This window comes from Nomascus leucogenys, chromosome 13 (assembly GCF_006542625.1).
Source record: "Nomascus leucogenys isolate Asia chromosome 13, Asia_NLE_v1, whole genome shotgun sequence".
Lineage (NCBI taxonomy): Eukaryota > Metazoa > Chordata > Mammalia > Primates > Hylobatidae > Nomascus > Nomascus leucogenys.
In genome coordinates, this window is record NC_044393.1 from 44,928,939 (window position 1) to 44,955,802 (window position 26,864).

The 26,864-nt window shown below is 42.2% G+C and overlaps 1 protein-coding gene across 1 annotated transcript in view; it reads right to left on the reverse strand.

The window, feature by feature from the left end:
• Positions 1-26,864, reverse strand: part of CFAP61 (cilia and flagella associated protein 61) — a 319,261-nt gene that overhangs the window by 146,233 nt on the left and 146,164 nt on the right. Inside the window, exons 14-17 of the mRNA XM_030826708.1 lie at positions 24,877-25,003; positions 21,569-21,646; positions 16,202-16,408; positions 13,099-13,233 (exon numbers count right to left, since the gene is read on the reverse strand). Of these exons, the coding sequence (XP_030682568.1) occupies positions 13,099-13,233; positions 16,202-16,408; positions 21,569-21,646; positions 24,877-25,003 (547 nt within the window). The remainder of the gene's footprint in view (positions 1-13,098; positions 13,234-16,201; positions 16,409-21,568; positions 21,647-24,876; positions 25,004-26,864) is intronic.

Genomic DNA, 26,864 nt, shown 5'->3' on the forward strand with positions numbered 1-26,864 from the left:
CCCACTGCACCAGGAAGTGACGACATGTAGACGTGGTTGGAAATGGAAGTGTAAGCACTTCCCCGGGGCCAAACTTGGATGGGGATTGTGTGTACTCTGTGTGTATGTATTTATGTATGCCTGGTGTGTGTGTGAGAGAGAGATGGCTGGAGGGAGAGAGGGACAGAGAGAGAGTCATGAGAAGCATCTGAGTCCTCAGGGGCCTGGAGATCCTTTTGGAATTTGGGCTCTGTGAGCTATGGCCGCCTTCTGCTCTTGAATGGGATGGTGGAAGTGCTGAGCTGTTAGGAGTCACATGGTCTCAAAGGGGCCTGCCAGCCTCAGTCCTACCAGCACACGGTGACCAAAGACCCAGTGTGTGGGGATCGATGTTGTCCGCAAACAAATCAAAAGACGTGTGATATATAATCCTTTGGGACATTGTCAGCCCATCTTTGGTACCTGCTCAACTGTGATTTGTGACAGATAATACTCAATTCCATTTTTAAATCAACCATCAACTCCAGTTTCATGAAAAGTGCTGTCCCCACAGATCCGTGAATGGCGGTGGGGGGGAGTGGTTTGCACCAGAAAGGAGCTCTGCTAAGGTGACTGGAAAGTGCTGCCTAAGACCTGTTCCCTGGAAGCACAGCTCTTTTTGGTTAAATACATAAACTACCATAAAAACCACAATTACAGTGACTACCACGGTGATAATTTCAGCGCACTGAATTATATGAAAAAATAAAACAAAACCTGGGACACAATTGAACAGCACAAGAAGTAGGAATGTGGCATAGTCTGCAATTTAGGTTTATTGCCATGGGTTTCGACGGACCAAATGGCTCATGCCTGCTTGCACTGTAGCTGAGTCATGTTTGATATCTCAAAGTGGCAGTAAAAAAAAATCTTTATGGCTCCCATGCTATTTTCATACCTTATTTATTCTGTTTTTTTCCCCTGTTTTTAAGTCATCTTTTGTATTTTCTTCTTGCTTATTAAGTTGGTTATTATGGAGATCATGACATCAGTAATCTTGATGAAGCTTAATGGTCTTGAGGCAACATTCAGACTAAAAGTTTTGATACTTAAAGTGGTTCAACCCTGGAGAATGAGAGCAGATTGAGAACTGAGGACTGTGGGCTTCAAGCTGCTTCTCTAATGGAACACAGAGGTGGAAGGCGGTCCATGCCCACTCGGCCAAGTCCACGTGGGGCAGCCCTTCGGGAGGACCGTGCCCCTGGCTAACCAGGTACTGCACTTTCCAAGGCCCATTTAATCCTCTGCCTCTGATGAGCTCAAATGCCATTTTCCCTCTGGATTTGGTGAGTGTGCAAATAATGATAACCAAGCTCAAATTGCTTTAGGAAAGTTACTAAACTGTGGAAGGCTTTTAATCTATCTCAGTTTAATTTGAATGTAAAACCTCTCTAGGTTCTCTGTTGTTTTTCCTGATCTTTCACATCTTCCAGGCAGGCATAACCCATTTTTTAAATTGTTTATTTTTTGTAGAGATAGGGGTCTCACTGTGTTACCCAGGCTGGTCTCAAACTCCTGGCTTCAAGTGATCCTCCTATTTCAGCCTCCCAAAGTGTTGGGATGACAGGTATGAGCCACTGTGCCTGGCCCATACCCCATTTGTACAACTAGAATTTATTAACGGGATATAACAAGTGATAGTTTTAATAAAAAGGCCTGAAAGTTAGGCTTATACCACTGTACTTTATTCTATATGCATCTACTGACCTCCAATCACTTCAAAATGAATGGAATCATGTTTTTATAATTCTTCCATGAGCCAGAGGGAGTCGGCCAGCCCCAGAGGGGCATTTGTGGTCTGTGTTTCATGTGTCTGTCGCTGCTGTCATCCTAGTGGGGTGCTGTTTTTGTACTAGCAGATGTGTTTCATTTCTGCCAATCCCTGCTGACTCATGACCCCTCCTGATGCTGCAGGCAACAGCCAGGGGACACCGGGCCTTTGGGCAGACCCAGCCCCAGAGAACAAACGCGTCAATCCTGTGCTGTTTTGTTTCCAGGCAGATAACGGGTTGCAAGAAGGTCTTTTGAGTCTCAAAAGCCTGACTGTTATGCATCAAAAGTCAAAGTTGATGCTTCCAATGACAGATGCAGAAGAACACATGGGGACAGCGAGCCCACTGTCTGAGGACCAGGAGGAGGAAAGCCAGAGCTGAAGAAGGAGAAATCAGTGCAGCACAGCCCTCTCCTTCCTCTGGCTAAGGCCAGGAAAGTGGAAGGAAGGGGGCAGGATCCCCACAAAGATTTTGGAGAATACAAGAAGGAGAGACTGCCTCACGAGGGGGACTCTACTGCCACCTTGTCCTGGGAAGAGTCCAGTGGAGACGGCTGAGGGAGCTTCCCGGACGAGGAAGGAAATGAGGCAGCAATGAGCTTCTGAAAGCCCAAAGCCAGGAAAGCAGGAGAGGAAGAGAGCACTGGCTCCAGGGAACACAAGACCACTCAGACTGGCCTCCAGGCTGTGAGGATGGGATGCTTCTGCAGAAAGCAGTGAGGCCTGCGGGGGCTTAGATGCCAGGACAAGGGGTGACTTTGCCTGAGGACAAAAGCTGATGTTCTGAACTCAGGATTCCTGTGAGGACAGGCACTACCCATGCAGCAGGTACCTCCCCTCCCAGCCTCCTCCCCGCCTGCCAGGATGCCATGACATTCCATGCATTCCATGTCCATGAGCTCCTGAGAACTTGGGTGTCTTTCCTACCTGCCTAAAAACATGAAAGAAGAAAAGCTCCCAAATGGACTCAATGTAAACATTAAATGATTAAATTTACCCAGAATTGATGGAGGTTACTTTTACTCCTATCAGGTGGAATAAAGGCTCAAAGCAGAGACTCAGTTCAATTAGACACAAATAGGAAAATAAAAGATGTATCCTTTTGCACACCTGGTTACTTGTCTTAAAAATCTGTATCTGACATAAAAAAGAGGGTTTGCTGTATATCTCTGTACTCTGCATGTTGCTTAGATAAAGCAACATATTGCCAAGAGAAATCATCTTTTTCAATTCAGGAATCACAAGTTTTCATTTTCAAATTCTAAAACTTTATGCTTTTTGATTAAAGAGATAGTAACTTTACCTTTGACTGAGCAATACCATTTCCAGGAATTTATTCAAAGGAAATCCAAACAAATGTGCTGAAAAATAATAAGGGCAGACATGGTAGCACTGTTCATCATGATAAAAATTGGGGTAAAAACTTAACCAACATGAGGGAATTGGCCTACGCACAGCAATGGTGAATCGTGGGCTCTGACATCACCCTGTTTAGTCCCCAAACCGTGACTTAGCAGCTGTGTGGCCTCAGCATGAAGACAATAGATGCTACATTCCAACGGAGCCCCCTTATAAAAATGCCAAAGTCAGTGGCAAGCGCCAATTAAATGCCTTTTAACTCCTAACTCATAATGAAGACATGAAAGGGTTAGATGAGTACATGCAAAAGGGGCTTTTTTGAAGATTTCTTCCGGGAGAACTGTTGACGTGCTGTGAGTCCCATGCCCCCCACCCCAAAGAGAACAGATGGAGGGGGTGCCTTGTCTTTTGCTTCAAGTCACAGAAAGGGTTTGGGAGCCCTCCAAGAGCTTCATGTGAGTCCCCTAGACACAGTGGATGGATGTGCTGGGTGAGCTGAAGGGCAGGTGGCCTGCACGGGCAGAACCTGCTGACCCACAGAGGCAAGAGCTCTTCTCGCAGGTCCTTCCTATAGGGCACCTCCAGAGGCAAATGAGACTCAGTGTCAAAGCTAGAGGATGGCATCTTCTGAATCATGGGAATGCTGGTGAGAGGTCCCTAGAAACAGGAATCACCTAGGAAACTGAAAACACACACTAAGGGAAGAAGAGTCCAGCCCACAGAGTAGGGGCCATCTTACGATAGCAGTGGCCAAGTTCAGACTTGCCTCCTCCTCCAACTGTTCCTCCCTGCCCTGACCCCAGTTTCAGAAGGACTAGAAATACAGCTCAATAATAAGAAGACACTGATAAGCTAAAGAAAGAGAAAGCACTAAATACTGAAAAGCTATATAAATGCTAAGTAAGTGGAAGGGGCATGAGAGTTAGGAAGAGGCAAGAGGCCCTCCCCATCCTGCCTTCTCCAGCCACAGACTTCCTATGTGCTGCAGGCTTCAGTAGTGGGTCAGGGGAGTCTAACCCTTGGAGGAAAATTGAATTTTGATTATTACATAAAATGAAATTGGACATTTTATGGAATTAAGATCATATATTGTTGATTGGAAATGACCCATACAGCTTTAATGACCTAGAATTGACCAGAAGGTCCCAGAACTTGCTCACTTTCCATCCAGGTGCAGGAGAAAACTCAGCCACATAGAACATATTTACAGGGCGATGAGATATAGAACTCAAGTGGCTTCGTGACTATTCCCACAAGTCCTGCTGGCTTAATGCTCATTTGCACTACCAAATCTCCACTAACCTCAGTTTTCCCCACTATAAAACGGAGACGATGACGTTGAAACATCTGTGAGAATGAAAGGAGATCATCCGGGACAGGATGTAATGCGGGGCCTGGCAGGAGGAAAGGACTCACTGAGCGGCGGGCTTGCTGCTTCACAGAAAACTGTGTGGCCACGAAAATCACACTTTACAATACTTAGTAACAAGTAAATATAGTCAAAACATATTAAGTGCAGAGGCATGTTTCAAACACTATAACCCCAATCTAATAGCATATATGTAGTCTTTTTCACAGAAAATAATCCAGAAGTTGAAACCCCAAAATATTAACAAAAGTAAGCAAAAGACAGGAGGAGTGAAGGTTTTACTGATTTTCTCTATTGTTTTTTCCTAAAATTTCTACCAAAAACATGTATTGCTTTTGTAATAACATATTATTTTTAATCAAGGGGAAAAGATGTCACTTCTCTAGTCAATATCTGCAGCTCTAATTGTCCCCTTTGTCATTTTATATCCTCAGCTACTTTAAAATACACAAAGCAAAGCCTCACGTTGGAGCTGCCATTCCTCTCTTCCCTGAAGGCGGATTCTGAAGAAGCCACTTAGCCACGAAGGCCAGTTTCTGCCCCGGAGCTCAGCTCCACCCGGAGCCTTGCTAGGCTGCAGGCTTCCAGAGCTCTGCGGCAGGCAGCTGATGCATTCGGAGGCACTTCTGGGCCTCTGTGGCATTCATTACCCTGGCTCTGCAGGGAACAGAATGCATTTTTTTTTCCTCCTACTGGGTAGTGGCAAGAACCCGATCAGCATCCAGGAAATCCTTAGAATTTTTTCTCTTCTGTTGGAAGCAGTGGCAGCTCTTTTTAAGAGCAATAATATTACTAAAGGTGGATCAAACAAAGAACATGCTGGTGGCCTTAAAAAAAGAGAAAGTCCCCCATTTTCCTTCTGCATTTGGATGGGCATCTTGTTTGCTACCTGAGCTCTCTTAGACATCCACACGGGACCACAAGAGGCTGCTGAGTCAGAGAGGGTGAAGCAAGAAAGCTAACAGAGGTTTTATTTTAGAAAGATCTCTGCTTTCAAAAGAACTGAAACAGTATTAGCAGTGTAGTCTCAAATGTGTGTATGAAGCTCTCCTGGAGTGGTGGAAACTCTACTTCTGAAACTGAAAGAACAGTTGAGACATTGCCCTTCAATGGCCTTGATTTGACCAGCACTTCATCAATTATTAGCCAGAATGCCGAATCTGACCTAAGAATGAAAAAATGCAAAATAATGCAGTCACTTTGGAAAATAGTTTGGCAGTTCCTCAAAATATTAAATATAGAGTTACCATGTGACCCAGCAGTCCCACTTGTAGGTATAGACACCGCCCCCCAAATGAAAACATATATATATATATATATATATATCTCCAAAAACCTGTGTGCAAATTTTCATAGCAACATTTCCATCATAGCCAAATAGTGGAAATAACTCAAATGTCATCAACTCATGCATGAAAAAATAAAATATAGTATTATCCACACAATAGGATATTCAACAATAAAAAAGAAATAAAGTACAGATACACATGCTACAACGTGGATGAAACATGCTAAGAAGCCAGTCAGTCACAAAATACCGCATAGTATATGTTGCAACTTGTATGAAATGTCCAGAGTAGGTAAGTTCATAAAGAGATTAAGTAGATTACTGGTTGTCTAGGGCTGAGAGGAGAGGGCTGGGAAAGAGAGGAAGTGACTGCCAATGGGCACAGGTTTTTTTTGCAGGTGATGAAAATGTTCTAAAATTAGATAGTGGTGATGGTTGTTCAACTCTGTGAATATACTAAAAACCACTGAATTGTATGGTTTAAATGGGTGAATTGTATGGTGTATATGTATGATTTATATCACAATGTGAAGCTGTTAAAGACATGGCTGGGGGAAGAGACAGGCCGTCCTATAAATATGTGTCCTAGAAAATGAGGGTAAGATGTAGCATCGATTCCTGACAACACTAAGATGTTAAGAAGTTACTTTTCCCAATTTCTTCTCTATCATATCCTTACAGCCTCATCTTGCCACCTGACCACTGCCTAGTTACTCAACAGTTTCCACAGCTTGTTGATCATGCCACTAATTCACATCCTGTCTCTTCCCTCCACCCATCCCCCACCCCCAAAAATAAACCTGTAGTCACTCATCTGATGGGCACTTACTTGGGTTCTGAAACCACATCCAACATGGAACTGAATCTTGGGAAATGTATAATGTAGCCTCCATATGGGATCATAATTTTTTCTTCCTTTTCCAGCAGCTGCCATCATAATTTTGTAACAACAAAGGTTTTTTGTAACAACAAAAATTACAAAGGTTTGTAACAACAAACCCATACAGCAGAGAGCTAACTGCAGACAGCCTGAATCAGCGGGTGTCCAAAACCTGCCAGCACACCAACCTGGACCCATGTCTGCTCCTTCCCAGCCCAGGTCAGACAGGGTCAGGCTGGTACCAGATCAAACCCAAGAGTGGATGATTCAGCCAAGAGGAAAATTCAGACTGCACTGGGAGAAATCCAATCGTCTGCGGGTCACCTTTTGGTTAAGTACCTGGTGCCAAGGATTTGTGAAGTTCAACAAGACCTGTATCGAGCCATATTCCTTTTCTGTAGTTTGGTTTCCCTATAATGAGTCATACTAGTACTTCAGCCTTTTAGGTAGGAAAGTATATCTGTAGTAGTTAAAGATAGGAGTTTTGGCAACCAACTGCCTGGGTTTGAAACTCTGTCAATTAATTTGCCTTTGGACAAGTTATTTACCTGCCCTCCTGGCAAGCCTGTTTGCTTTAGGTACACTGAGGATGGTAATCGCAGTAACTGTTTACATGTGCTGATGAGAGGACTAGATAAGAAACTCCATGGGAAGCCTTTAAGCAAGAAAGAGCTCAAGAAGTAATAGTAATGCAACAGTAGTTGTTTTTATTACCTTGTAACCTTCCTAAGAGTGAAAAATTAGGACAGTAATGAGAATAAACACTGGTTTATAAGTCCTTCTGGTGGATATTTATATACTATTCATATAATATACACTTATATAATATATAACATATTATATTAAACTAGATAATGTTCAGAGAATTGGAAAGAAATGACCATAAAACTTGTATTGTAGAAAGGAAAAAGCCTATAAAGGAACTTATGTAAATGATCCTAAGAATCTGAGAGAAAAGAGTTCACTGTAAGTAGAAGGAAATGCACTTCCCATAGATAGTGTAAACACACAGGAACTGGCTGGGAAGTGGCTTGAAGAAGCAAACTGGACTCATGGCGATGATTTAAAGTGGGTTAATTTCATTTCAAGAAAATATTCCTCCTATGGTCACATTAATAATGATTAGAGCATATACGATGCTGAAAAAATACAGGTCTGCCTTTCTAGAAACCTCTACCAAGGTGATGGCCAAAGAGCTAAAAACACACCACACAGCCTGACCACAAATACAACCAAGGGAAGTCTAACCACTGGCGGTGAAAGTTACCAAGTTTAAGGAAGGGGCTGGGAAACAATAAAGCTGGGGAAAATCTAGCAGGTGCTGGGAGAATAATGCGATTTCCTAAGGCAGCAGATGCACAAGTGAAACAGTATCCAGTAACAGTCCATCAGATGGTAATTATAGCTGGACTGGGAAGAACAGCCAGATGAAAAGGGGCAATTCAAAGGGTAACTGAATGCCAGTGAGTGACATCTTCCTGAGAGATCACATACCAGGAAAAAGCAGGGCCATCACTTAGCTCTGAGGGGGAGGGGTTCCATAAACCGTCATTTTTCTTTGTAGAAGGACAAAGAGAAAATGTGGAGAAATGAATGCACAGAACCCAAATGGAGGCCTCCAAAGAATTCATTAGTTGAGATTTAATCAGACCATCATTAATAAGCAACCGGAAAAAAACAAGATCACTCTGAAAATATGATTGCTCAGGAAGGAGGAAGGGTTGATTTAGTTCTGAAAATTTCTGAGAGAGAGGTGAGTTCACGCTACAATTCTATGAACACTATAAACCAAGATGAAGAGCTGAAGTGACTGAAGGGGATGATGGGGAGCATCTATTGATACTGAGGCAATGGGAGGGGCTCTTTAAGTTCAAAGCAGGTTTTCTGGAGTGTAATATGACAAATAACAGTTGTTTAAACTCCCATTCCTGGAAAGGAAGCAGTGCCTTTTTTTCAAACACATTCCCTCTCCAGGAATTCTGCAGAAACAGGTCTGAGCCCAGTGTGGCTATCTCTCCTGAGTTTGGGCTCTTGTCACCTGGGAGGCCAGAACAAGCCCTCATCTACCCCCAGTTAATACTGAAACTAGACTGGAAGCTCCATGCAGGCATGGATGGTGACACAGTCATATCTGAATCCCTGTAAAAGGCAGAAAGGAAACAGGCTTGTATGTAGACCCACCCTCAAAGTAAGCATAGGGCAGCTTGTTTGGCTGTCTTTAATCAATATAACCACTAAATTAATTCAGCCCAATTTTGAGTGTTTTCCTGATCATAATACTCATTCAGTATAAATACTTGAAGGGATGGATGGATACCCCATTTTACATGATGTGATTATTACTCATTGCATGCCTGTATCAAAATATCTCATGTACCCTATAAACATCGATACCTACTGTGTACCAACAAAAACTAAAATTAAAATTAAAGAAATAAAATAATTTTGTAAAAAATAATAATTCTTATGCAGGCAGGCCCTGATGAGTCATCTAATAAAAACTTCCGTGACAGTAACTCTCATAATGTAAAAGCACAGGCCAAGATGGCTCATTCAAGCTAAGAAAAGAATCTTCCAGGTCTATGATGTCAATTACGGTCTTGGTCAGGAAAAAGCCCTCTCTCTTACCCATGCATTCACACTGGTTGACTGTGGAGACATTACTATGAATCTTTGAGGCCTCATTCTGAAATGTGTGATGAAAATCATTTATGTTTTCTAGGCTCTTTTTTATGACCTGCTGTGGGGTAGGCTGTCAATTAATAGAAACGACGGGGAAGGTGTTGTGGCCGGGACACCGATCGTCCAAACCAGGCAGGAATTAGGAGGGCCTTGGGGTGGGAGTGAGGGCATATTTCCCTGCCATGCAGTGATGAATTTCAATCACTGCTTCCTTGTGCCAGATTCAAATTGGCAACCTACCGAGATGAAATGCTTTCTATCCCATTACTCATGCCTGGAGTGATCTGTTCCCTTGAAGATTGGCTTCCTAGGTGAAAGCTAGGGACTGGATGGTCACTCTAAGATGCTTTAAATAGGATAAAATGTATGAAAGACGAGTGGCCAGCAAGAGAAATGATATGGACACGGTGAGGGAGCTGAGGATCTCATATAAAGCTCAATGCACTGGGAGGGGTTGGGGGGGGTGGGAGATGTGAAACCTAAAGGGAAAATTCATTCATTTGGTAATGACAGTTGCTCAGCCTTGCACAGTTTGCTACTGCAATGCTATTGCTCTACTAGGAAAACAATGTCTTGAGGGCTATACTGAGATTCCTCCTAAAAATATTCTACTTGGCTCAACTTGTGTCAGATAATCACTCTAAAACATTAAAACTGTCTAAAATGTTAAAAAGAGAAAAATAATTTTAATAATATAATTTAGCATTTTAACTTTTTAATACCAAGGCCCATTCCATGTGGATTATGGTCTTGATAAATAATCCTGTGATTAAACTTTTAATATGTCTAAAATTTTTTACTGAATCTTGTTTACCAAATCTAAATCTCCATTACAATTTTCTGAAGCTTGAGTACAATGAGTAGCAATAAAAGTGCTTCTTAAACAGTCAGAATTCATCCGTGAAATAAGCACAATAGCACGAGCAGCAGGTAACAGGCATCTGTGTTAAAATCCTCCCACCCATCTGCTAGGTGGCTGTCTTCCTGGACCCTGGGTTTGAACAATCCATCTTGGCTTTGTGCTGAAATACACCAGGGCTCAGGGGTGAGGGGCACAGCACACTGAGATGACCATGGAAAAGATAACTCAATGTAAGCAGTGGTTTCGGATCATACCAACCTGGGAAGTAGTAATGAGATAATTTTAAATGAAATAAAATGTTCTCTCTGGCTTTCTCCCCACTTAGAGCTCCAGCTCACCTCAAAGTCACCTAACTGAAAATTCTCACAGTAGGGTGGAAGGGAGGGGGCAGGTGTGGAACTGCTTCATATTCATAAAAACGATGCTTCCTGATATCCATGCAGCAGCTCTAGACTCCTCCCTCCAGCTCCAGCCAGGCCACCCATGCTGCCAGAGGGCTGGCTGAAGGCGCAGGAGCCGTGGGCTGCCACTGAAGCATAAGTGTCAGCAATGACTGCAGAAGGTCAGCATCTCTCACCCTGACCCTGATCTGATGCGGAAGCTGCAAGGTTGTACACCTGGCACATCCATGTACTTCTATGCCCAGTGCCTTCTCCAGAGATCAGTTTGCCTCTGTGGAAACTGTATTTCAGTGGTGGAGACAGCATGTAGCCACTGTCTCTGACCCCAAGACACTGTCTTTGCACCAAACTTCTGGGTGTTGGCTGTCTTTCCAAAGCAGTCTGTTCCCAGGATCTTCACATGCAAACAGACCACATGGTGGCCCATCCCAAAGGTCTTCCAGGTGGGCTAGGCACGTCTCATCTCCAGTGCTGTGGACCCTGCTACTTAAGAATATGCCTCTGACCTTCAGATAAAATGATATGAATCTGGAGTTTGCTTCAAAATGATATAGGAGAAAGGGGGAAGTGGTGGGGGCATAGATGATCCAAAATTAGCTAAAGAGTTGCAAATCATTGCAGCTGGGTGCTGAGTGCATGGGCATTCCAGTGCATCAATCTGTGTTCTGGAACAGGTGCCCATGTGCAAACTATTACAAGTCTATGAAGATATGAGTAAGAGAGACCGAGAGAAGCATTCAGAAGCTTTTATAGCAAACCAACAGAGTAATGCTATGTCTGTTAAATCTAATAATAAAAGAATTTTGTCTGTCTTTGCCTTTTAATCTTGTTTTCCCAGGAATTCACTTTTTACAAAACTATCAATCTACGACTAATTACATATTAATTAAAAAAAGGACAGATAGATTGAGAAGTCCTGCTTTATATGATCAGTCTCTACTCACATATAAATTTACAATGATATAAATTTTTTGTTATTTTACAAATATAAAGATGAATGTAAGACACAAAGCTGCCTCTAAGTTGGTCTGATGGAGGTGCCCTCCCCATCCCTCAGTGCATGCACAAAGCTGCCTCTGAGTTGATCTAATGGAGGTGCCCTCCCCATCCCTCAGTGCATGCACAAAGCTGCTTCTGAGTTGGTCTGATGGGAGGTGCCCTCCCCATCCCTCAGTGCACACGCAAAGCTGCCTCTGAGTTGGTCTGATGGAGGTGCCCTCCCCATCCCTCAGTGCACCCACGAAGCTGCCTCTGAGTTGGTCTGATGGAGGTGCCCTCCCCATCTCTCAGTGCACCCATGAAGCTGCCTCTGAGTTGGTCTGATGGAGGTGCCCTCCCCATCTCTCAGTGCACCCACGAAGCTGCCTCTGAGTTGGTCTGATGGAGGTGCCCTCCCCATCTCTCAGTGCACCCGCGAAGCTGCCTCTGAGTTGGTCTGATGGAGGTGCCCTCCCCATCTCTCAGTGCACCCGCGAAGCTGCCTCTGAGTTGGTCTGATGGAGGTGCCCTCCCCATCTCTCAGTGCACGCGCAAGTAAGACAGGCGCTGGGTCGGGTGATGTCCTCCCTGCAGTGCCCAGCCTGTTGCGAGGTGTTTATTTCGGCATCGTCTCCAGCTCTGAGGGGCAGCTCCTTGGGTAAGTGCTTGGAGAGTTTAAACTTACACTTTCCTTTTTTCCTCTCTCACAAAGGACAAATGTTAGCTCACTGAGGGATTTTTGTTTGTTTGTTTGTTTTACTTACTTAAGTGGAAGAGTATACAAACACTACAAGCCCATATCAGTCAACATAAGAAAATTATGTTTTCCAATTAAGTTATTGAAAAAACTGTGTGTATGTATACAGGTACATTTCCATTTATAAAGAATATCTAGGTTTGATTTCAGTCCTTTTTCCTGTTCTCCCAATAAAAGTGGCCCCTGGCCATTCATTTTAAGGTCAGAAACTCCTGCTGCCCCAGGGCAGCTCATATGCTTCTGTTAATCATCTTGATTCCCCTGGAGGAGGGAGTGAAACAAACCAGCTTAGGACCCGGGGCCCAAACATCTCGAATGCAGCCAGCTCTGTTTTCTCTGTCAGTTTTGTCCTAACAGCGAATGACCATTTAATGCCTTGAAAGCAAAACATCATTGAAAGGGGGAATCTGCTTTTGAGGACAGGGAAAGAAAATGAAAATATGTTGGAGGATGACTCTAGGCCTTTTTTCCTGGGACACAGCAGCCTGAGAGGTATCCTCATGGGATGACCTTGCAGGGTCCTGTGGCTACTGCTTTAGGCTTCACGGGAAATAACGACTTGAGGGAAAGGGCTGCAGGGGAGCCTTCGCGGGGCTCCGCCTGTAAGGGTATGAGCACCAGGTTCCCTGTAATTAAGAAGCAGCCTGCTCCTGTGAAGACAGCACTGCCACCCCATCTGCCAGGCCCGCGGGAGCTGGCACCGCGCCGCCCTGCCTGCCGCCCTGCTACCCACCGGATCCTTGGAGACCGCCTTTGATGGAGCGTTTATGCCAAGCTTTTCCAGAGGATAGACAATCTGTCGTCGTGGTCGCACGGGAACCAAGTAATGAAGGGCAGATGTCAGGGAGTGGGCGTAGGGGTTCTGGAACTGAAAGACAGCAATCTATATTTTAGGGGAGAGAATGTCAGAGGGGCTTAGCACAGATGTCTGCGTACAGCTTTACAAATACAAAACTCTTAACTCGGCCAAGTCAGAGAGGAAAAAAAATCAGCAAATAAACAAACATACTCTTCGAGCAGAGGAATGAATTGTAGATAATGCCTGACACTAATGAAGATAATTACGAGAGTAATTACATTACTATCTCTGTGGGAATGACAGATAAACAAGTGGTTTGGTTTATGGGATTTTTCAGTACAAGTATTTTCCCCGGGAGGATATTCTTCTCCATAGTGATCATGCATCAGCTTGATCTGACCCCATTAAGCTGTGTTATCTGCATCCTGTTAACCTTTGTATGTTTGGCACAAGCTGCTTTAAGAAGACACATAGATAAAAATGTCATCCAAGGGGTAACTTAGCAGGGATGTGAAAATCCTCCTGTTTGTAAAAGTCACTCACAGTGACTTCAACCAGACCTTTGTTAAACAACAACAACAACAAAAACTGTTTTAGAACAAAAAGATAAAACTAGGAAGTGGGGGTGGGTGTGGGAGACGTAGATCATATTATTTACATCTAGACTAATACTAAATTATGAGTTGGATTTATACTTATTGAAAAGAACTATGATAAATCATGTCTTAGGGGAATGTTTTAAATATTGATTTTACCCAGTTTTTAAAACTTAGCAGAGAAAACCAAACATGGTGCTCTTTATTTCTGTCACATTTATGAAATCTTAGGGGTTTTGGGGAAATGAACTAAGGACATTGTAACCATTTAAATCTGAAGAGTTAGACTGTAAAATCAAAACTTTTAATGATACATTTATTGAATTTAGACTGGAAAGCAAAGAAAGAAAAACAACTGTAGATGCATTTTAATAAATAGATGGTTTACATATGACTTTTTTGCAGTTCTAAAAATAGCCCCTGACACTTCTAAGAGCTTCTAAAATGGTTTTCTAAAATCCTTCACCACTGAACTTCATACCCTGACTTTGCAAACTGAAAAACAGAACCCTCGCCAGCACCCTGTTTTTATGCCTGGAAGAGCTCTTAATACATGCCCTGACCAGAGGGATACAGAGAAAACCATCCCCATAATGTGAGCCAAAAAGCTCAACTTTACTGTAGTCAACTGGGGATTTATAGCAGAATTTGGGAATTCTTACCCAAGTTATTTGGAACTGCTTCATACACTTGTTTTAAATGAATATGTGAAATCAACTGGAAGGGCAGACTGAGAAATCTGTTTCCAAGCATGTTTTTAGAGGCTATATATAACAGTGTGGAACATATTCCTAATTTCATACTATTGAGGTAAATGTATAAACATCTAATGAAATACCCAAGGTATTATTTTTATTATGGATGCAAATGGACTTTCTCTAACCCAGAACATCCAGGCAACTTCATGAATAAAAACAAGAATTTAATATCACATCCTGAAGGTCACAAAACTGGCATTTGGCCAAGTGCAAAGTAAAAGAAAACTGTGCAGGACCAGGATTTTCCAGAACTGTTACCTTCCCATCTCAGTGAGTTCAAAGCTGGGCCATTTCATTGCCATGGTGCTGCATTTTGATAGGAAAAACAACAACAACAAAAAAAAAACTAGAGCAGAGTCTACATCTCACTCAAAACCTTTTCTGTTTTTCTTCTTTCTTCCCCATTCCCTCTGGACTTCTCCAAAAGGTTTTCTGGACTTCTCCAAAAGGTTTTTGTTAAATAAAATACACTGGCAAAATTATTGTTATGTGTATGTACTAACACACTTTAGATTGTTTAATAAATAGACATATTAATAATAAGGCATTTTAAGATCCTTAGCTCCCTTGTGCTGATGAGACAATGTCAAAGACTCTAGGCAGAACATGGGAAAGTTTGAGTTCATGAGTGGAATCTTACGGGACAACTTCTACCTGTTCTAGTGGTTGAATCCTTCACCCCCAAGTCTACATCAATGTTGTCAGTGACTGAGAGAACAATTTGCAGGAAAAAACCCTTGGGAATCTATCTTGAATAGGCCCTTGCCTGTGGAACAACCAGACACCTTATATGAGTGTGTGAGTGTGTGCGTGTGGGGGAGGGGGGTGAGTATATGTGTGAATGCATGAGTGTGTCTGAGAGTGCGGTATATGTGCATGAATGCATGAGAGTGTGTGGGGTGTCTCTGTGTGTGTGTGTGTGTGTGTGTGTTTGTGACTTTTCTAGGCAATGGGAATACAGCTTCGAACAAGACAGAAAAAAGCACAGCTGCGTTCATGGTAAAATAGATAACTTCGGTTGGTGGTGAGTGCTACGAGGAACACTAAAGTGGGATGGGAGGTATGCAAGTAAGATGGAGGGCTTGCTATCTGTGCATGCACATACACACCATGTATACACATCAGATTCGTGTCTATTACCACAGTATTACTCCATGCAAGTGTGGCAAGTATTACATGGGGTTACATCGGCATCAGGTATCTCTGCACTTTCTCTCCATCACCTAGTGGGGGTGTGTATAGTGCTTATTTGGAATGCTGGGATAGCACGCCAGTCTTCTAAAATAGAATTAATTTATTCTATGGATTCATCACTGAAATGTTCTTTGCTTGAAGGAACAGAAAAGGATCATGTTGGCATTGCACTCGTGTATCGTAAGAAATTATTAGATCTTCATGCTCTTAGAGCATTTTTGCATGGTTTTCAGTCTCTATTTTGTCACTATAGAAAAGCCAACATATTGTACTACCAATTACATTAGTTGTGATTGTGTCAGAAATTCGAAGCCTACAGAATGTCACTGTAGTTTATGAAAAAGGCCAAACTAAATATGGCCATTGGAAATTCAGACTCAAGTTATCATCAAAACCCATCACGAGAGGAATGAATAAAATGTGGCACACAACACCAACGACACTGTGGAGGCTGACCTGCTGGGAAAGTGAATGGCATCATCCTCTTACCTTGCCTTCTCCGGATTTTGGGTAAACAGGGTAGTAGAGACAGGATTTAAGGCCTAAACGCAGGATCTCCTTCAGAAAGAACTTGGTGTAGTGCCGGAAAATGGGGTTGAGGGCAAAGTGATGTATGTGCCCGTGTTCTTCGCGCTGGTGGTGACTGAAGTAGATGAAATCTTCAATGTTGTAATGGGACCGTATGTACTCAATGTCCTACAGAAGAGATAGAAGGGATGGTTTCTACAAGCATTTTAAACAAACGGCATGCATTTTGTGATAAATATCTTTTAAAAATTACTTTAGGTATGATAGTAAGAAATGTATTTTTCTCTTCCATATTGCCACCTCATCTTCATGGTAAATTCTTTAAATTAGAAATTACGTTTCCTGAGCACTAGTTGTTCTGACAGATTGTCTTTGGGGGATGGCAGCACAGCTTGCAATGTGCTCCTTCCATACCCATGGCTGCTATCAACTCAGAGAGCCCCGAGTCTGTGCCATTGGCCAAGCGGCAGGACAGCAGCTCCGTGACACTGCCAGGTGATGTGAGCACAAGCCAGTCAGCACAAGAGACGGAGCCCATGGGAAATTCAGGAGTCAGGCAAACAGAGCCACTGGTGTTCTCTGATGCATTACTATTCACCTGTTGGCGTGGAAATGTGTCACCCCCAAGTCACACCCTTTGTTTTGTTTTGTTTCGTTTGAGACAGAGTATCACTCTGTCACCCAGGCTGGAGTGCACTGGTGCGATCTTTGCTCACTGCAACCTTCACCTCCTGGGTTCAAGAGATCCTCCCACCTCAGCCTCCCAAGTAGCTGGGATTTCAGGCACCCCCCATCACGCCTGGCTAATTTTTTTGTAGGTTTAGTAGAGATAGGGTTTCACCATGTTGGCCAGGCAGGTCTTGAACTCCTGGCCTCAAGTGATCTGCCTGTCTAGGCCTCCCAAAGTGCTGGAATTACAGGTGTGAGCCACCATGCCTGGCCCCAAGTCATACACTTTGATTACATATATGGCTGGCTGGCCTACAATAAAACTGCATAATTGGGCCTTATCCCTGTGCGCTTCTAACCTTCTACCCTCTTTGATGTGTAATATTTTTACAGAGGAAGGTAATTTAAAGGACTGATGAGTGTCTTCCCATGTAAAGGAAATATCAGGCACACTGCTCTTGTTTCCACAGGCCCGGTTCTGGTCCACCCTCTGTCCCCACACTGCACTGGGATCCCAGGTCTCCTTCATGCTAACTGTGCCCTGGGCCAGCCTGTCCTGTGTCACCTCCCAGCAGTGCATGCTGTCAGGAGTGTGGCGGGAGGGGAGCACTCCAAGGTGAGTGTAACTCTCTGATGACAGCAGCAGTAAACGCACCCAAAATGCAGGAAAAATCAAATCATATGCAGGTTGCAAAACGCCAACTTATATTTCTCCTTGTTTTCCACAGTAAAATTGTTTTAAAAGCCTACTTTCAAGAACAGAAATTGGAGAATGCAAGGCCCCTGATGTGTTCTGTGATCAGCAAGGCTGGCACCAGCAAATCCATGAAAACTGTGGCATCTGTGGCCAAGCTCCTCGAGGTCCCCTGCCTTTCCAGCTTCTGTCACAAAGCACAGAGGAAACAGAGCTCAGGGTAACCGGGCCAGTGGCGGTACCCTAGGGCAGTTCTGGCATCCTTTCAATCTGCATTGACCCTGTAATGGCCTTTATACTATATGACTTTTCTTTAATTACCAAGGAGGCATATCTCATTATAAAATAAAATGAGTGGTAAGTATAGGGCTGAGAAATCATTGAAAAACAAAAAGCAAAGAGCCAACAGAGGTTATTAGCTCAAAACAGCAGATGGGCCATGTGCATCTAATTTTCTTCCCATCCCAAATCCCTTAAAATAACAACAACAAAAATTATTTTTGGTGTAATGAGAGCATAATGGAGGACAAAAAAAGTAAGGCAGTTTTACGTTGGAAGGAAACCCTACTACAGGTGAAACCTTCTTACCTTGGGTCACCTGGAGTCCCTGCCTGCCGGCTGGTACTCCATTCAAGCACACAAGGGGAAGCCAGACACTGCCATCCCTCCCAATCAAACAGAGGGGCAGTGGCACTACCAGTGACAAGGGAGATGCCATGGAGAAACATACAAGCACAACTGTCAAGGATACCCATGGCAGCCACCCAAATTGATCATTTAATCTTTCACTCATGACATGGACAGACTTTTGAGGAAAACTGACAAATAAAAAAAGACCAGCATAGAGAAACATACAACTTACTACAGAGAAGACAAATTATTCAGGAAATAGAAGAGAATTTTTTTAAAAAATTATACAGAGTGTACTCAGAGAGATCAAAAAGGTTCTTGCATGTAATAAACAAGCTGATACCAAAAAGGAACAATAAGAGAATAAGAAAGAGACTTGGAAGTTAAATCGGTGAACTCTGAAATAAAGATTCCAATAGAATACTTGGGTAATAGAATAAACACAACTGAAGAATTAGAGATTTGGAAGACAAAATTGAGGAAATCTAAAATGATGAGTAAAATGTAACATATATGTTCAGAGACACTGAAGAATCAATTCAAAAGATCTAATATCCATCTAAAAAAGAGTTTAAGAAAAGGAGAATGGAGAAAATGGAGGAGAAGAAATAATTAATGAAATCATAGAAGAAAAATTGCCAAAAGAGACATGATACTTCTTGGCAAAATTTCAGAATTCCAGAGACAAAAGGAAAATTTAATTCTCAAGAAAGAGAGCAAAGAAACACACATTTATTCATAAAGGATCAAGAATCAGGTTGGTATCAGATATTTTATCAATGACATTGGATACTGGAAGACAACATTCTGATGAGAAATAATTAGAATGAGGCTGGCACAGGTGGCTGATGCCTGTAATCCCAGCACTTGGGGAGGTTGAGGGGGGCAGATCATCTGAGGTCAGGAGTTCAAGACCAGACTGGCCAACATGGTGAAACCCCATCTCTACTAAAAATACAAAAATTAGCCGTGCGTGGTGGTGCACACCTGTAATTCCAGCTACTCAGGAGGCTGAGGCAGGAGAATCGCTTGAACCCGGGAGGCAGAGGCTGCAGTGAGCCAAGATCATATCACTGAACTCCAGCCTGGGGGATAGAGCAAGACTCCATTTCCAAAATAATAATAATAATTATAATAATAATTTGAATGAGCAAATTAGTATACACAGCCAAATGAGTATACAAGTATGAGGACCAATGAAAACTTATCATATTTGTGTGGACTCAGGGACCTTACTACCCAACACCATCTCTAAAAGAATAACTAACTCCAAGAAATATTGGATCAAAAAGAGGAATAAATCTAAGAAAGAGAAAAGTGTGTAATATATTAAAGAAATAAAGCCATGTGAACATCTCGATGTCAAAAACACATTTGATAAAATTCAACACTCATTCATAATAAAAACTTTTAATAAGATAGAAAGAGAAGAAAATTTCCCTTACATGATAAGGGATATCTATCAGAAACCTACAGCCACGATTACGCTAAATGAAGGAAAGTATAGAATCATTCCATTAAAATCAAGAACACCAGAAAGCCAGCTATTATTAACACTACTACTCAATGTTGTTCTATCCATACACTAAAACTAGAAAAAGACTAAAGGTATAAATATTGAAAAGGAAGGTGAGGCAGGTTCTCTTATCCAAAGAATTCTAAGATGACCACCAGGACAGTACCTGTCATCCCACATCTCTCATGCTCTTCTGCAAAATGACTCTGTCACACCCCCATCGAGAGAAGTCTGCCTCCACCCCTTGTGTCTGAGCGTGCCCTCTAACTGGTCTGACCAGTAGAATAGGGTGGAGGTGATGCTGCGGCAGAAAAGAGAATCAGTGGAAAAACTCTCCAAGCTCAAAGATATTTCATAAAGGTGATTGAATACAAGATCAAAATACAAACACTAGTAGTTTTTCCATACATAAGACAAACATTTAGAAAATATGAGAAAGAGTGTATACTCAGAATACCAAGAGAAATCATAAAACACGTAGAAATAAGTGATCAATGTTTAGAACTGTGTCAGGTCAGGGTCTCAGCAGGAAACAGATAGTATGATCAAATTAGGATAATTGGAGGGTGGTTTAATAAAGGGAATATTTACAAGGATGGGGCAGGTGTAAGGAGATAAGTAGGGACTATGCAGCAGCAACTACAAGCTATTCCCACTCTTAAGAGGGTGGCGCGGGAGAAGAGCTGGTTACAGGAATCCAAAAGGAGAGTATCATGAAGAGGCAGCCTTGAAATGTCAGGGAACTCAGTGGAGATCAGCCTGCTGAGGCACCTGACGTCACTGTCCCCTCCTCCTTCTGTCAGGGCTCTCCATCCACCAAACCCAACAGGCAGCCAAAAGGCAAAGGCACCCATAATGCTGTGCCCATCAGTCAGGCTCCCTGAGACAGAACAGGGTGGAGAAAGGTGGAAAGTGGACCCACAGGACAAACAAAAACTCATATGGCACAAAATACTATGCAAAGAAAACCACATGAAAGAAGCCACAAAATGTTTCTGAAGAACCCAAAAAGTTCAACAACAACAACATAGAACATAGAAAGCCATGATCCATGATCCTAATAGGGAAGTCTCTATATTTTAATGTCAATTCTGCCTAAATTGTTCTATAGAATCCACGTAGGTACAACTATATTAATAATAAATATTACAAGGTTTGGGAGAGGAAATAACCAAGAATAAAAAACAAGAAAATTTAGAAGACACCAAATGAGAGAGCACTCCCCTATTAGATATAAAAGCACATGATAATGCAATAGGTATCAACAGATAAATCCACAGAACAGAACAGAGTTTAAAAATAGACATAGGCATATAGAAATTTAATAAATGTAAAAGCAGCATTTTAAAATCAAAAGAGAAAGAATGGATTATTCAGTAATAAATGCTTTGAAATAGCTGGCTGTGCACTGGGAAAAAATAAAATGGCATTTCCATTTGACACACACACATGATATATGTAATAAAGTGCAAAGAAGAATGCTGGAAGGGATAAATGCATCACTACAGTAGTAATACTTAGAATATATTAATATATGGAATATATTAATATATGTATAGGTAGTGGAAAGTTATCTGAGTTTTTAGGGTGAGAATGTTTTCATGTAGACTTTGTAATATACTAAATATTTTCAACTGCAAAAAAATGGAGAATTGCAAGTCCTCCAAGAGGGACAGAGGCAGATGATGATGATATCCATCAGACAAAGGAGGCATTCACAATAAATAAGTAAAAGTACAACTCCAAAAGGGGCACTGTGTGCTAATTCATGATATAGCAAGGCACAATCAAAGAAATTTATATCCACTTCACAATTTACCATTTCATTTCTGATCACTGCAATACCAACTATTTGTTCTGCAACTTCAGCTACAAATGCCTGCAGCGGTGTTCCATCCTGAAAAGATAAGCATATATTTTAAGACCCTTAAAAATATGGCTATGAATGTTTTTGTAAGCAGGCAACAGTGGGTCTTAACCACATTCACATAACAACAACAGAACAAACATCTATCAACACCTACTTTGGGTCAGGTAGTAAGTTAAACGCCCTCCCTATGTCCACTGGATCCTCACACCAACCCTATGAGATATTATTATTATTTGAGATGGAGTTTAGCTCTTGTTGCCCAGGCTGGAGTGCAATGGCATGATCTCAGCTCACTGCAGCCTTCTGGGTTCAAGGAATTCTTGTGCCTCAGCCTCCCAAGCAACTGGGACTACAGGCGTGCCCCATCATGCTCAGCTAATTTTTGTATTTTTAGTAGAGATGAGGTTACACCATGTTGCCCAGGGTGGTCTTGAACTCCTGGCCTCAAGGAATCCACCCGCCTTGGGCTCCCAAAGTGCTAGGATTGCACACGTGAGCCACCACACCTGGCCTCAGGGTTGAGACTTTATAAAGTTAATAATTTTACTGCTTCACCAAGGATATTCCTTAGTGAAACTGGCTTTTCCTTTTCTTTAATTGACATACTTGTAGATTTACATGCAGTGTAAGAAATAAAACAGAAATTTCTTGTACACTTTGTTCAGTATCCCTTAATAATAACATTTTGCAAAACCATAGTATAATACTACAAGCAGGAAACCAACATTGATACAATTGTGTGTGTGTGTGTGTGTGTGGTGTAAGAAGTTTCACATGATTTCATCACCTCTATAGGTTTATGTATCCATCACTATAGTCAGAATATTGAACAGTTCTAATACCACAAAACCCCTTGAGTTGCCCCCTCTGTCCCCACCCTCCCCGCATCCTTAACCTCTGCCATCAGATAACCTGTTCTCCATTTCTAAAATCTTGTCACTTCAAAGTGTCACACAAATGGAACTCTAGAGGATATAACCTGTAGGGGTTGGCTTTTTTCCCCGCTCAGTATAATCCTCTGGAGATTCATCCAAGCCGATGCACGTATCAAGAGTTCACTCCTTTCATTGTTGAGTAGTATTCCATGACATGATGTGCCAGAGTGTGTTTAACCATTCATCTGTTGAAGGATATCTTTGCTGACAATAGCTGCTATGAACATTAGTGTAAACTCTTCATTTCTCTGGATCAAATGCCCACAAGTGCAAATGTTAGGCCATAAGATAGTTGCAGTTTTAGTTTTTAAATAAACAGCCAATGCTGGGCACAGTGGCTCACACCTGTAATCCCAGCACTTTGAGAGGCTGAGGCAGGCAGATCACCTGAGGCCAGGAGTTCGAGACCAGCCTGGCCAATGTGGTGAAACCCCATCTCTACTAAAAATCCAAAAATTACAGGCGGGCACGTGTAATCCCAGCTACTCAGGAGGCTGAGGCAGGAGAATCCCTTGAACCAGGGAGGCAGAGGTTGCAGTGAGCCAAGATCATATCATTGCACTCCAGCCTGGGCAACAAGAGCGAGACTCTGTCTCAAAATAAACAAATAAATAAATAAAAATAAAAAAATAAACAGCCAAAATATTTTCCAGAGTGGCTGCACCATTCTACATTCCCACCAGCAGCACTAGAGATCCAGTTTCCCCACGTCCTTGCCAGCATTTAGCAGCTAGTAGCATCTCTATTTTTTGTTTTAGTCATTCTGATAGGTGTGCAGGGATATTCCACTGTGGTTTGCTCTTTCTGCAGTTACTGGGGGGGATGACAGTGAAGAACACCAGGACCACTAGGACGTTTGCTGCCACTTCCGTGACCTACTCTGAGGTGGCACTGGTTTCACCCACCATTGCTTTTGTGTCGTAAGTACAGATCTCAACACAGTGGAAAAGGAATAAAACAGTTTTTACCTTGCAGACTCCCAGAAAATTCATGTTTCAGAGACCCCCAAGGTTCCTTAGACCATACTTTGAGAACCAGGACTTGACCTCATACCACTTAGAGGGCCAGGAGGGAAGGAGCAAAAAATGAAGAACCAAAAGAGTGCAAGACAAACCAAAGCAAAAACCATGCGCTGAAGGGAAGTTTTATTTCAGTTTACTCTGATGCCTTTATAAATAGTAAACATGTGTGTATATGACATTATGTTTAGGTGTTTGGTGTCTCCCTCCTGTGACTTAAAAATTAACTAAAAGGTTTTTTTCCAAAAGAGCAAATAACTGGAACTCCCTGAATGACCTCAACAGTAGAATGAAGAAACAAATGGTGGTATATTCATGCCATGAAATACTTCATGCTATAATATGGATGACTCTTACAAACATTGCTGAGCAAAAGAAACTTGATATCAGAAAACAAACGGTATGATTCTATTTATGTAGAGTTCAAAAATAGGCATAGCCAATCTCTGATCTTAGAAGCAAGGTGGTATTAATTTAGGGAAAGGCCTGAGTAGAGGCATCAGGGGACTTCCAGCAGGTTGTGGTTAGTCTGTTTCTTAAAACATGTGCTGGTTACATGGTGTATGCAAATTGTGAAATCCATCACACTGTTTATTGGTTATACCTCAATAAATTTTTTTTCAAAATAAAATGTATCAAAAAAGTGACTATGCACAATATTCTTTCATCTTTCCATGTGTAGTCAGATTAACTGTCATGGCCCTAAGACAGCAGTATTAATTTACAGACTGCCACAAGCCTGACTTTTGCCATAGCACATGCACGCGTTACTACACTAGAAAGAGAACCCAACATTTATCATGCAGGATCTTTCCCAGCCCATGTAATCCTGGGCAATGCAGCCAGCTCAACAAAAGGGTCTGGTCAGACTCGTCATCTCATAGGCTCAAATAGGGTCCCACTACCCTCAATCTGGTACCCAGTGCTGCTGAGGTGGGCACCAGATACCTATGGATTCCTAAGCTATCCTTCCCTAACCATGGTCATACTGTATCTACCTATCCCAAAGACTAGGATCCATCTCATTTTGATATGATTGTTTGGATCAAGTCCAAATTTTCTATCTTCCTGAGAAGGATTTTGGGTGTCTGATCCCTGTGGGGGATCCCCACTGAAAATGGTCTCACTTCCTTAAGCCCCAGTCTCCATGGTTTTCTCTTCTTGCTCCCATCTTCTAACTCTACCTCCACTGCCCCCTGCCATATGATTTTCCAACTCAGATCCAAGGAAGTCTCAGGGCTGAATCTACATGGGTCATCATAATGGTCCCATATCCTGAGGTCTGGTCACATCAGGTACTTACAGGGTCTTTGCGAGCCTTGTTGTAACGGTCTAAGTCCTCCAATATGCTTTTATTCAACATGAGGGTGCTGACAAGATTTTCCACACCAGGAGTATCCAACAGAGTGGCAAATCTTATATTAATGGACCTGGGTAAGGAGAGGAATATATTTTTAAGTTAAAGTACTAAATATGTATTCCCCCCCAAATGGAGACAGAATTGTAACATATCACACTTATATAAAATAATATCCAGGAAAGTATGTTTATATAACACTGGGGTTTGAGTAATTATAAAAGTAACTCATTTCATTATGGAAAACCTGAAACACAAAAAAGTGTGAAGAATAAGGTAAATATCACTGATAATGCCATTAACCAAAGACAACACAGATACTTTAAATACATTTAATTTAAAATAGCACTATGATTTATTTCATAAACAGAGTCAAAATCCTTCCAATTTTTAAATTATGTTAGGAAGAAGTCACATTGCACCAGGGCTGGCTTCATGAGTGTGGGACCCAGGGGGCGGCACAGTGCTGTGTGCTTTTTAGAGCCTCACACGCAGAGTTTATTGCTCTGAGGCCACCGTTCAAAAATTCTTAATAATTTTATCTTTGACTTCATGCTTTTAAGTGAAGTTGAGTGACACAATGGAGCATGTCAGGGGCCTTGGAGCCTCTGCTCACGTGTGCTCCCCACGGTCTCTCCATGATGGTTTTCTGCCACCTGTTCCCTGCCCCTGGCACCCTGGGCCCTAGACAGCCTCCCCAATCCTGCCTCATGACAGCTGCCTCCTCCTTCTGCCAGGGGTGACATTGGTTGCTTTGGTTGGGGGAAGCCCGTGTTCAGCCAACACCCAGTGAGGTTCCTGGACAAGGGTATAGAGAGGCTCATGAGTCAGCTACATGACACATGGGGTCTCTGGTCAGACCAAGGGGGTGGCTGTCCCCACCCTGGGCAGGGAATGCCATGGCGTGTTCGGCTAGCAACTCAGTGTGGACCTCCTACCCATCCCCCACCCAGGTGTTCAGTGCATCCTGGTGCAGAGGTTGCAAGCCCTTAGTTGGATGCGTTTGCTATGGGTTGCAGCTCATGGGAAGGAGAGACTGACTGCCCCACACCAGGCCAGAGCCTCACATTTTCATTTTGTAATGGGTCCTGTATATTATGTAGCTAGCCTTGCAGTGAATTCTCTGCAGTTACTAGGGTATTATTACTCAACGAGACAATGCCATTCCTCCTCGTGCTGATACAATAAAATATCCTAATCTATTTAACTTTTAACTGTAGGGAACATCTGTGCTTAAATTTTAATACATGCTTCCATATTATGAACAAAGTATCATATTTGCAAAGAACAATATGTATATCTGTTATTAACTAATAAAAAGATTAACAATTAATACCATCTTAATAATGTTTATGAGCAATTTTACGTGAAAGATAAGAACTTGGTTGTTACACGACCAACTTACACCAAACTCTAGTTCAGTGGATTAAAGATGTAAATGTAACAAACAAGACCACAAAAGCACTAGAAAAATACTCAAGCAAATTAAAAACATATATCCACACAAAACCTGTACGTGAATGTTCATAGCAGCATTATTCACAATAGCCCAAGAGAAAACAACCCAAATGCCCATCAATTGATGAATGGATAAACAGAGTATGATTTATACATACAACAGAACACTATTCAGCCATAAAAGAAAATAAAGTACTGATGCATACTCCAACATGCATGAACTTTAAAAACATTGTGCGAAGTAAGAGAAATCACATACAAAAGGCCACGTGTTGTGTAATTCCATTTATATGAAATGTCCAGAATAGGCAAATTCACAGTGATAGAAAGTGGGTTAGTGATTGTTGGGGGCTGAGGGGAGAAGAGAATGGGAGTGACAGCTTGACAGGTACAGGGTGTCCTTTGGGTGATACAAATGTTTTAGAATCAGATAGACGTAACTGCACAATGCTGTAACTCTACTACAAACCACTGAA